The sequence below is a fragment of the Acartia tonsa genome, chromosome 10, assembly GCF_053477335.1.
Source record: "Acartia tonsa isolate MP-2025a chromosome 10, ASM5347733v1, whole genome shotgun sequence".
Classification (NCBI taxonomy): domain Eukaryota; kingdom Metazoa; phylum Arthropoda; class Copepoda; order Calanoida; family Acartiidae; genus Acartia; species Acartia tonsa.
The window spans coordinates 12600890-12614448 of NC_137269.1; the positions used below are offsets into that span (position 1 = coordinate 12600890).

The 13559-nt window shown below is 31.2% G+C and overlaps 1 protein-coding gene across 1 annotated transcript in view; it reads left to right on the forward strand.

Annotated features, from left to right (window-relative positions):
* The window catches only part of LOC145330442 (uncharacterized), a 108482-nt gene that overhangs the window by 79931 nt on the left and 14992 nt on the right, over positions 1-13559 (forward strand). Inside the window, exons 8-17 of the mRNA XM_080175076.1 lie at positions 77-182; positions 5996-6116; positions 7447-7652; positions 8004-8185; positions 9587-9739; positions 10155-10334; positions 10663-10728; positions 10957-11297; positions 11677-11793; positions 12795-12842. Coding sequence (XP_080031202.1) covers positions 77-182; positions 5996-6116; positions 7447-7652; positions 8004-8185; positions 9587-9739; positions 10155-10334; positions 10663-10728; positions 10957-11297; positions 11677-11793; positions 12795-12842 — 1520 coding nt within the window. The remainder of the gene's footprint in view (positions 1-76; positions 183-5995; positions 6117-7446; positions 7653-8003; positions 8186-9586; positions 9740-10154; positions 10335-10662; positions 10729-10956; positions 11298-11676; positions 11794-12794; positions 12843-13559) is intronic.

Sequence of the window (13559 nt, forward strand, 5' to 3'; positions counted from 1 at the left end):
GAAATGTCATTTGTTTTATATTTATTGAAAAGTCTATACCTGCTAAAAAAAATTTGAAAATGGATTTTTTTTTCAGATTACCCAACAGGAGGTCCGGAAGATCCTGTTGAGTTCCAGGTGAAGAAATCTACCTCCAGCTCTTTCTCTCAGGCAGTATCCAAGATCATGTTCACCACCACAAGAGGAATACAAAATCATAATCAACAGTTTTTTTGGGAGCAAAGCTACGGTAAAACTAATGACTATCGGTAGAACGTCCGTGCATCTATAGATGTTATTTATCTAGTAACAAAAACTATTTTGCTTCTTACCTATCAATCATTGTAATAAAATCGAAATCATCTATACATAATATACATATTTGAAAAAGAGTGGAGGGCGAGAAAATAGTGTAAAACCACCCAAATACACATACGAACCTTTTTTGGATAAAATAAGCTTATTGAAATTGTTAAAATTGAGATATGTGCTTTAGAAAAAGTCGTATTTATATTATAGTTTTTTGTTTTAATATAAAGAAAAAAAATGTTTTTTGTTGTTGTTTCCAGTAGTATTTAAAAATTTTTATCCAAACTAACGTTAGTTTATTTTATGTTATTCACTTAGATCACGAAATATAGCTTTAAAAACCTAATAAAAATCCACCAATTTTAATAAAAAAAAAGTTTACTTCCTAAACATGTTTAACCACTAAACATTGAATGTGTAGTTTAGGGATAAAGAAATATGTCATTGGAAGATAAAATACCCCCCCCCCCCCTTCTAAGTTTTGGTCTTTTTTTCATAAGCAATGAGCTGAAAATAATCTGCATGTTGAATATGGGGGAGGTAAAATTTATATTTTGATTTACATTTGTTTATTCATTTAACATTCCTATTGTTCAATGGAATGAGAATACTTTTATTTATCTGTTATTTATATATCCCTATATTGGAAGGGTAGGTAAACCCTATTTCCTTTATTTGCCTAAAGCTTCCGTTCCTACATATAGGACATTTAGATAAGATTTCAAAATTAATTAATTCAACGTTTAATTATTTTTACACTATACGCTTTTTTTGGACTGTTTATTACACTGGTACCCAAAGTTTAATACCCATGTTTTCTTATTTGTTGGTCAAACTGTTGGGTAATTTCAATGAAATTTAATTGGTAGGTCTCAATCTAAAAGTAAAAACTTTTCAACCAATGATCTTAATCTACAATTTGATTATTTTTAGCTATGTGTATCAATTTATCGTTCATTATATGATCCCTTAAGAATCCTGGGTTTAATTAAGCAGCTTACTAAAGAGGCTTATTTTGATAAAAACCTAACCCAAATAATAATGATATTCGAAAATTAGGGAATGTGGGTGGGGGGGGGGGGGGGTGATGCTAAATTTTCATATTATGAGTATTTGCCAGCATTTCTTATGAAAACCTTTTGTTTCTTAATTTTGAAAAGGTTAAAAGTTATGTCTGATTTGGAAAAGTTAAGTCATTAAAGCCAAACCTTTAACCAAGAAAGAATATGTCCATGTGATTGAACAAAAAACTTATTGCTAACTTAATGGATGATTGAAAATCAAATCTTTAAATATTTCACAAATAATATGTCTATATATATAGGAGGAAGGACGTTTTCAGGGTTCAATAATTGATTTGAGGGAAAGTACTTAAAAGCATCAAAAGTTATGAATTTTTAAATTATAAACAAAAATTACACTTTAAAGAAACATCTTTAAAACACTGTAAGCTTAGGTGTGTTAATTAGATGAAAATTATAAATGCATTTTTGGAGAAAGAATAGGTTAAATAAGGCCATTGCCATTAAGAAAAAGTACTCGCCCCTACAAAGGCGTGGTACATTAGCATTCATTAACATAAAATATTACAAAAATTAATAGATTAATAAACAGATGGATTGATATACAGAGAGGAAGAGAACATTGGACTGTAGTAGTACTATTAGATTTATTTTTTAATATAAAAAAGACAATAAAATGATATACGATAAAATAAGCATAAGTATATTTATAATTATATAATTTCATATTTGTGTTGCTTCTGCAGTTACATTGGCAGCTATGATGTCACGTGAGCTGTGTTGTCTCTAGCTGGTATCTTACGTTTTATAACCAATTATCTTATTCGTTGGTTTTAAAACTTTGGCCACTTTTAGTACATTTTCATTGAATTCCAAACGTATAATGTTTAAACTTTTTAACCAATAATTTAATCTACACAAAGGAAACTTTGTTATAATTGGGGATGTATATTTTATAGTCTTATCCCTTTAGATCCCTGACAATACATAAAGTTCTTTGTTAATTTTTATGGACAAATTTTCTTTACATATGTACAATTTACATTCAGGTGCGTGCAGGGAAAGGGTGTCAACACCTTCATAACATTCATACCGTAAATTCTCACCCCCCCCCCCTCCTTATATTTCCCTATGCACGTATCTATGAGCATGGAAATTAACGCAAAAGAAAACGGTATCGTAAAATACAAAAAAATATCAGGAAAAACTAAATCATATTTAGTAGAGGGACAAAGTGTCTCAAAAAATCAGCCATATGACGTCATAAAAAAATGAGGGATTATCCATCTCTTTATTAGGGTTTTTATTTCCCACTTCTCCCCCTCTTCTCCCTAATTTTTTTGACGTCATTTGGCTGATTTTTTGACACTTTGTCCTCATACGATATTTAAAAAGAAAATACAGAAGTATGATTCATTTGGTATTGGTTTGATCAAAATATTTAATTAATTACCCAATTTAGGAAAATGAAGAAAAAAATACTTTTCAATATCAAATTTATGATTCTTTAAAAAGAACAATTAATATTAGAATTCTATTAGTTTAAAAACAAGTTTTATTTGTTGCAGATTTAATTTGGGTTAATGTTGTTTAGTGCAATTCTATTACTTGTTAATATACTAGATATTTCTGGACTAAGATGTCTTTAGAATCTTTCTTAAACTTAATTGATGCTTTACTAATTTATCTACTAAATATAGTAAGTAAAATTGAAAGGATATAAGGGTTTGTCGTATCCACCCAAAGCCTCAAACCTGCCCTGGACCAAGTTAAAATTGCTTAAATACATAGTATATAGAGAGATATACAGACATCTTGTTACTTTGGTATATAGGATTATGTTCATTAATAAGTTTTCTCGCAGCGCACAATTATTCGCGAAAAAAAAACTTATTTCATTCTGCCTATAACTATGTACGGGCATAACATGAACGTTGATGTTCATATTAGCTTAATTATTACGATGGAAGTAAGCCTATATTCTACCAACAGAGTAGATTCGCTGCTTACAACTTTATTATAATTAGGAGATGTTTTAGTTTAAGTTTGATATTCTATATGTGAGTGAATGTATCTTGTAAAAATGAAATTTATGTTCCGAATATACCTTGTAAACATCGCTCTAAACTATAAAACAAATAAAGTTGGGACTAGAAACGCTATGAGAAAACTGTTACCTTACTAAAGTTTATATTGTAAAAAGACATTGAACTGTGATATGACAATAAAAAAGATTTATAATACTCGCATAACCACACCCACAATGATAATTTGCATATCATTCTTACCCTGCCTCTTAATCAGCGACTGTGGCACAAAGACGTTAAAAATTGTTCCTACTCCTGCTATATTAGGTGCGCAATATAAATAGTTAGAGTCGGAGGAATGCTTTGGCCCTAAATATGAAAAATGTATTATTAAATGTATTAACAGTTAGGACTTCCAAACAAAGGTTTTGCAATTAATCAGAGCTGGTTGTCTGTTGGACGTTAAGGCATGTAATCACTAATCATGCACCTTATTACCAAACTTTTTTTGTATAGTACTTTGTTTTTTAAATTCAAATATTTCTTGGTGAGAAAAAAAATGTTCAACTACCAATCATTTTTGCTGTGGCCATGGAATGTTTAATAAATAGCGAATGTTATTCTGATTATGAGCCGTTGAGACTGAGAGGAATTGAAAGAAAATTATGATACACAAAATTACCCCTTCTGTAGATTACAACTAGTGGTTGAAACGTTTATACACTCAATTTAATGAATCAACAAATCAAAATTGACTAAAGTCCCTCAAGTTGTTAAGCCAACGAATAAGAAAACGCTATTATGAAACTTTGGAGACTATTGTAATAAACATCATCTGAATAACTAGTTTATCAGTTTAGTTGCTTGCATAGTCGATTAGCAAATGTAAGGTATACCATAAAATATAAATGATATAATTTAATAAATTAAAATTCATGCTAAATTCAAAGCACACTATTATAATTAAAATGGCTGGCTTTCTTGAAGAAAAGGTCATCTTTTGTTCCACTCTTTTCTCTCGGATAAGTAATAGTTCTAAGGAGTGGAGATACTCTATTTATTAAACGCAGGTATCTAAAGGGATGAATGTACATCTCTTATGATGATACACAAAAATACTTCTCCTGTAGATTACAATTTGTGGTTGAAATGTTGAGATACTCAACTTAATAAACGAACCACTGAAAATTCAATGAAAGTCATTAAAGTGTTGAGCTAACGAAAAGGAAAATGTGTAAACCTTTGGGGATTTGTGTAATAAACATCCCAATGTCCCTTCCCTCCCTTATTTAAACGGCTAAATTTAAGCATAACAATTAAAAAGAAGAGCAAAAAGATGTTTGTTTTAAATGCTTAAACTAAGAATTATATTATATATATATATAAAGTTTCTAATGTGAGTACCTTAATTCATAAAATTATATTCAATTTTCGGTTCTTTTTTATATATTATAATAATCAAATCTAATTTATTGAAAAATATGTATTTCTGTTTCTTTTTTAGGAGGAATTGGGTGTTTTTTAGAGTATTTTTTAATGTACATATGCACAAAAGAAAGAGAGAATATAATAAATTACAGATTAGAAATGTATAAAATAATAAAGTTCAAAGTTGATATCTGTTTTATCTTTCTCTCCTTTGTTTGATAACAAACAGATGGGAAAAAAGCGAGAGCGAAGCCTTCAATCAAAATTTTGAAAGAAAATTTTGTTGTTGTATATTTTTCAGTGGCGAAACTTCTCTACGAACCTTATCTTTCTGTCTGTGTTATATTTAGTTTTCAAAGTGTTTAACATTTAAATGATAAACATTAATAATATAGCAGCAGAAGATATAATTTTAACGGTGAGTTTTTGTCAGTGATTCCAACCCATTACCTAAACTGTCAACTAGAGTTTGTGCAATGTAAAAACATGCTTAATTATTAAGCTTTACATACATTTTTTATAAAATCCTTCTAAAAGATTTAATAACATTGTATTGGATATAAATGTTCTTGTTTGTTTGTTTCATTTTTTGTGTGTGACTGTGTTTTACGTTGTATGCATATAAACGCCCATAAAGGAAGGAAATAAAATGAATACCATATTGTCCTACAATGGATGTAGAATATACGTGGATATTATGACAGGGGAAAACTTGTCGTCAATTAGCTTACAAATATGAATTTCGTTTATTGGTTAGTTCGTTCATAAGTAGGAGGGAAGGGGATGGGGCAAATGAGGAGATAGGGGGAAATCGTTTACTTTATTAGAGAACTTGAAAATCTGGTGTAAAATCCAAATATTAAAATATTCATTAGGCCTACCCACCTTCATATAGCATAGGATTAATCTTCAATAACTTTTTCTCATTTCATCTGAAATAAACTAAGGGATCTTAAGGGATAAGACAATAGACAATGAATTGTTGGACACCCCTAATGATGATAACAAGATTACCACTTCTGCAGATTAAGTTTAGACACTACAGGTTTAAAATTATCAGTCGAAATTCATATAAAGAATCCAAAGTTTTAAGCCAACGAAAAAATTATCGTTGTTTTAAAACTTTGGGTACCAGTTTAGTAATTTACATTCAAAAGTCCTCTTCATCCCTTCATTTCATATGAAATAAACCATATTAAAAATTATGATTTCCCAAAAATGAACCTCTGTAGATGCTACACCCAACCTTCCAGATAAGTCAGAGAATAATAACCATGATGAGAATGTGGCTACTGAATCTATGCATTCACAAGAACAACAAGCTGACAAAGTTACACAGCCAATTCAGCAGGTATAGTAATAAGGAACAAGATTTACAACATCCATAGTAGCGACGAACAAAATTGGTTTAAAATCTGATTTACGGTGGTTACACGAAACAATTTCACATTTTTTCATAATATTCATGTTTTTGTAGCGTATAGTTAAAAGACTGACGGACCAAACATTTTATGAACTGGATGCTTATTGGTATATGGAAACTTCTTTTTAAAAATTCAGCCGTCTTTGGCAGTCGAGAAAATCAAATTCATAAACATAAATAAAATCATAGAGGAGGTAATGTTTCTACAATAGACGTATCTCTGTATTTCTGCAAAATTTCATTTTTTAATTAGATTATAATTATGATATTTTTCCAATTCTATATTATCATATTTTTAAAAGCGAAGCTTTTCTATAATTAGGGTCGGTCCGTCCGTACGTCCGTCCGTCCGTCCGTCCGTCCGTACGTCCGTACGTCCGTACGTCCGTAACGGATAGCTTTTTTCGTTAATTTAGACATGTTAGAATTGTCCTATCGATTTCAAATTTTGCATGGTGATTCCTTTAGTAGTTAGGTACGATTTAGAAAGCGTAGCAACTCTATAATCATTACCAAAATGTCTGTACGTCCATTTTAAACATGTTGACTTTTTAACTTTTTTAAATAGCTTTTTTCGTTAATTTAGGCATGTTATAATTGTCCTATCGATTTCAAATTTTGCATGGTGATTCCTGTAATAGTTAGGTACGATTTAGAACGCGTAGCAACTCTATAATCATTACCAAAATGTCCGTACGTCCATTTAAAACATGTTGATTTTTTTACTTTTTTAAATAGCTTTTTTCGTTAATTTAGGCATGATATAATTGTCCTATCGATTTCAAATTTTGTATGGTGATTCCTATAATAGTTAGGTACGAGTTAGAAAGCGTAGCAACTCTATAATCATTACCAGAATGTCCGTACGTCCATTTTAAACATGTTGATTTTTTTACATTTTTAACAACAAATTTGTATGTGACCTAATTATCTGATTGGTCTGATTTTTGGTATACTGATTCCTAGGACAACAAAGTACAATATTAAAAGCAAAGCAACTCTATAATCAAGTCCTAAAAATGTAAGTATTTCTATAATCATTATCCTGTATCAAGCAGTTTTTCAACAAATTTACTTACAATTTTGCTTTGACTCTTATACATTCGCATTCTGATTATTCAGTTCTGACATTATGCAAGTCTTAATGTCCGTTTGTCCTTCCATTTCAGAGCTTCGCTTTTATGGATGTTGTCATCCTTGTTATATACAGAGAATACAATGAATTAAAACACATATTAATTTTCTTTGTTCTGTTTAGAAGCCACTGACAACATTGCCCCCACCCACTACACAAGAGCTTACAGACACAACTACATCAGCTGATTTGTCACGTGATCTAACAGCTGAGACACCAAGTGACCCTCAACAGCTGATCGTGCTTGAGGTGACAGAAAACGCGCGAAAAGTTACACATGATGATAAATATGTCCTTACACCTGCTGAAGACAGCTTTGATCATTTCAGGTAAATTTTAAGGCTTTGAACTGCGTAGCTACTCTATATGTTGTGGTTTTAGTTAGTCTAGTCTGTTAGACATATCTCTTTATCTAGACAAACTTACAAAAAACTTAGAAGATAAACTAGTTTGCCTCCAAAATTAGCCATTAGTAAAAATTGTTATTTTTAAGACAAAATGTTTCTCAAAAACACAATATTCTATCAAAGTGACTTACTGAACCAACTAGTGCAGTGTCCAAACTTTTCAACCAATAATCTTACTCTACATTTTTATCATCATTAGGGACTTTTGTCAACTTATCGTTTTTTGTTTTATTCCTTTAGATCCCTAATAATAATTAATTTTTAAAATTTCAGTGATAGCAACATCCATACAGAGGAAATGGTTACCGCTACTCTTGCAACAACCAATGATCATGAACATTTCGAACATGATGGCGTCACTGACGAGCCCCTTGGGGGAGTTATTCAAGAGGTGTCCCACCCCACACCAGGACTCCTAAACATTGTTGAAGTACATCCCACTGAAGGAGCTAGAGGTAAAGAAAAATGGGCTTGTTCAGCACTAATAACCCCCACTAATAACATCCTCGAAGTGTTAGAGCCTCCAGCATGTCCTTGATAGGGCTAGAAAAAGCTGACTTTTTAGCTGGAAAGCACCAAAAATGTCAGCAACACGACTCAGCTTTGAATCTTAATAATTTCTGCTGGATTAAAACCGGTTCTTAGCCAAATTGAAAAATCAAGCATGGCATCACGTCGTACTATAATCGTTCGTTTTTCTATCCTCGGAAAACTGTCTAAAATACGATGCGATTAATAACTTTTGTATGGATTTTTTGGCATGACAAACATACCATTAAAATATTATTTTTCAAACCTATGTCCTATTGTTCAGATATAATTATATATAAAATATATTATACAAAGATATGTTTGAAATTTTAAAATAAGATGAATTACTGTTAAATAATTCTATTGTAATGGTTTTAAACAAAAAGTTTTGGTCAAAATTGACGTCATCCAAATATTTACAAAGTCAAACTGGCACTCTTAAAAATATATTCATCTTTTAAACAAACTCTGAACTTATTAATTACGCCCAATAAAAACGAAGACTAAGAAACACAATATAATTCACTTTGTCTGTCTGTCAGTCCGTAATGATATGCCACTGGCATCTAGGAGCTCTGTATTCGAAGGGTTAGGGAGCAGAAATATAGCCTAAAACCATCCCAAGACTTAAATCTAATTAATTAAATAGCTTAATATCATGCTGTGAAGCTTCCATAAAATAAAGAACTCACTCGGTTGAGTAGTTATTAAAATCTTAAGCTAAAGACAAAAATTCATACAACTTTATTTTAGTAGGATAAATTTAGAGTTTTTATAGTGTTCGATTGTGAATAATTGTAAAGTCTAAAGTTCCATCACTATATTTTATGCACTCAGACGCTATTGTCTAAGTTTTTCAGACATTTTTGCTTGGGAAAAAAATCCACTAAAATATTTGATACATTTTGATAGGTTTGCAGCTACTTTGTAATTCACTTTGCATTTATTCGACATTTAGCTGTAATAGGACAGGATTTAGGCAGATATATGAAACTTTTTACCGCCCCCACTTTTCATTTAGTAAAATTCCAATTAGACTGTTGAGCACTGAAAATTCCCCAATAATTGTTATGAATAAATTCTAAATAAGAGGTTGTTTTCCTCTGCCTTGCCCCTGCGAAGAGCTCTAACCCTACGGTGCCCTAACGGGGTTACCCAGTACCAAAAATTGCCTTTCCTAAAGTATTAAAAAACTTTCCCCTTAAATATATTCAATTTTTTAAAATTTGAGATGAGGGGGGGGAACAGTGTTAAACAAGGTACTTTGTGTGAAAGTGCCAACCAATCTGCTAAACCAAAATACTAATATAAATTTAATTCTTTAGAAGTGTATGTGAGTGAGAGGTTTAGTGATTACAACTACGAAGAATTGGTCCAAACTGAAACCTCCACTGAATATGACCTCTCCCTCCTTGAGCTAGAAGAATTAAAAGAACTCAAAGCTTCACTAGAGAAAAAATTAGGAATGTTCAAACTACGTTTTTTTAAATTTTACATGTTAGTTGGTCGGTTGGCCTGTCTGTAAGGGATTTCCAGATATTAAGCCAAATACAGAATTGGAATTGAAACACACAATTAGGGCAAACACAGGATTTAAAAAGACGAAGGTAGAGTAGAAATAATCTATATCCTATGATTAAGCCAAAGCTTTTAAGGGATAAGACTATAAATTAATGTACAATAATTATAAACATTAAACAAAGTTACCATTTCTGCGGATAAAATTATTGGTTAAAAAGTTTAAACACTACATGTTTGTAACAAAACAATCACAATTTAATATGCATGGTCTATAAATAAGTATATGTTGTTTAAAAACTATGGGTACCTGTGTAATTCACAGTCCATTGTCACTTCCCTCAATAGATATACACTTAATTTTTTTTTATTCAGATATTCGTATAATTAGTTTGAACAAAATGTGGCAAATAGGTATAAATTCACCTCCAGAAATTCACGATGTGTTCGAGTATAATCCGTTCCTACACTCACCTAAGGATATACCCACTACAGCTCCTATAGTACAGGAGGAGAGTGTAAAGTATGATTATCAGGACCCTGTATATTATCAAGGTATTATTATTATTATAGATAAATAGTTAGGTAGCTCTGTATGTACTAAGAGAAAGCTTACATGAAACTGACAAAACTTTAAAAACTGCAAAGATTCTAATATTAGGTACAGAACAGGTATAAGGTATAACCAACAAGCGAAAAAAATCCAAAATAATATTTGGGGGGCAAATGGAGAGGTCGTCAATTTTATGATATGTTGCCCCCCCAACGACAGCTGAAAATGCGTATAGGTTTCGTGATTTTTTTCCGAATTAATTTTCTTATTGGTATAAGCTGGGTACAGAATATTGAGAGGCTGATCAGTTTAATACATTATTTTTTATAGGTGATGGGAATGTTGAGTATGAGTACACAGATTCTGAAACAACCAAAACTTTTTACGAATATGCAGGTAAAAAATCAGGGATTAAACAAATATGCTTGCTGTGGATATTGCAGCCATGGCATTTAGCCAGCAATCCACGATCGGAAAATTTTATTTTTTTGAACAATACATTATTATCCAAATTAGTGGACAATCTATCGCACTATACATACCCCCCTTTTTAACCTATCCAAAGTTTATTTTGGGTCTAATTTTGAAAGTGAAATTTATAAAATAACCAATCTTTCCATGTAGAAGAAAATCAAGATCCACCACTAAATCAATTCACCGTTGAAGAACAGCATAAACAAGAGCTGTTGGAACAGCAAGAAGAGTATGAATATCAACAGCTGTTGCAGCCACATGAGTATGAACAGCTGTTTCAGCAACAACAACAACAGCAGCAAGAACAGCTTGTTGAAGAAGTTGAGTATGTTCCTCAAGAGCAACATAGTCATGAACATACACAAGAACAACACAATCATGGACAGCACAGCCATGGTGATGATCAGCATGATCATAGGTATGGAGAACAGGGACACCAACTTCTAGAGGAAGAAAAGGAAAGACTTGAAGAGATATTTACTCATGAACAGGTTAGCATGATAATTTTATCATCAAATCTACAATTAATGTATTTTCTGTATGATTATATACTTTTTTTCAAATTAACTGAAAAAAATAGCTTAATGCTATTTTTGTTTTACAGTTTCTTGGTTCATTTGATTTATTTAATATAGTTGGGAATATCTTGGCCCATAAACAGGTGCAACTTATTGCAGTGCACATTTAGGACTTCCAGATAAAAATCGTGTAATCAAAGGGTTGGATGTCTATCGCGCGAATGTACACGATACACAGAAATTATAAGATACGGAGTATATTAAAAAGGGCGTGGAGAGGTCTAGAACCGAAGCGACACTAAGCCCCAAAGAGATCATCATCAATTACTCTCTAATAAATTTTATTGTATAGATTGCCCAGTTAGAACCTCAACTGAAGAATGATATAACTAATTATCTTGAAGATACTGAAAAAGGTGCACATGGTGAACATAATCATCAGCATAACAACGATGATATGCCAGTGGAGGTAGGGGATAATTTTTAATATATCTTTTATTCAAATATATGTAGTTAGTAATATCTTATAGCAGAATTGGTGATTGTTGTTCATTTTTATGTATATTAACAGCGTTTTATATAAAGCCTTGCTTCCCTACTTTGACAATATATGGGCTATTTTTTTCAGTTAAAAAACTTTTGCAAAAAGAACTGTTTATATTTTCTAAATAATTTATCTTTGTGTGCTATTGGCTTTGCTACATTTTGAAAATTATAAAAGTATCAAGAATGAATGAAGAGGCATGTGATTATTCATAATATTTTATGAAAAGAAAGAAATATATAAACCCCTGTAACTTCTTTTATTCTCTCGATAATTAGTTTTATAGGATTGTATTTTCTTTCTTTCGTTGCTTACTTATATCCTAGACATTGGGATTTTTATTATTAAGTTTGAAAAAATATTTAGATATAAAATTCCCTTTAAAAAGAGTATTTATATTACTGCCATTTAAAACTGTTATTTATTGGCGCAGCTACTCTATAATTAGAGTTTGTACGTCCGTCCGTATGTCAAAGCTTAAAATTTTTTTATCTTATAAGGTATTACAGTATTTTAATTTCAGTTTTTATTAGTACTACTACTGTATTTTCTCCAATTTTTAATACTTAAAAAAAACGTTTACTGTCCTTTTTCGTCAAACGCTGTGGTGCTATTTATGGATACAATTGTCCTTGTTAATGTATAATTAGTTTTCATGTATTTTATTTTTCCAGAATAGTTTCAAAACCGATAAATATCATCTCTAATTGAACTAGTTTTTAGCCAAACTGAAAATCATGTATCGTTTTGTGTTACAGACAATTTTCTACGGATAATTAAATGAAAATCTAAAAATTAAAACCAGTTAAGTTGGCCCAGACCTCCGTCCTCTCAGGGCCAAAAAACTGGAATTAATCTTTTATTTTACTATCCACAGAAAGTTGTCTATAATACGTCCTGATAAATAACTATTATATATAATTTAGGATAAAGAAAAGCTTCATCATAATCGTATGTTTGTAACTCATCTTCAGGTCATAATTATTTTTTATTAATAACCAGGCAGGGAAGGGACATTGGACTTTAAACTAAACTGGTATCCAAAGTTTTATAACCACGTTTTCTTATTCTTTGGCTCCAAAACCTAGAGGTTCTTTTGCTAAATTTTTATTGGGTTGTTTCAATCTATTTGTTAATCAAAAATTGGGATGTGTATTAACTTATTGTCCATTGTCTTATCCCCCGAGATTAATGATTTGGCGCGACAGCTGCGTAAAATCGGTCATCAAGCCAGCTTTCCCTATTTTGAATTTGCATGAGCGCCTAATTTTGTTTAATGCTTTGTGTATCCTAATTTGATAGTCTTCTAACTGTGTATTCATATATCATCCCCGCATAGTTATTTAACCCCTAATATTATCCATTCCTATAATATAAAGTAGCGAGGTTTATTTGTCCCAAGCTAAAGATCACGGAAAAGCATGAGTTGTAATTTTCAGGTAAGCGTAATAAACATCATGATGTTTTAAGCTATTTTCTGACCTACCCAATCCTCTCCTAAGGGCTTGGGGTGAAGCAAGTAGTTTAATTTAGAGCACAGATTATTTTTTTTTTAATATGGAAATTATTATCTTGACGCGGTGCTTTCTTGCAAAGTCCCTGTCGATCTCTAAAATATTCCCACCCCTCTTGCAATTGAAACAAATAAAGATATTGTAGTTTTTTTCTTTTCGAAACTCTTGCTGGGGCCC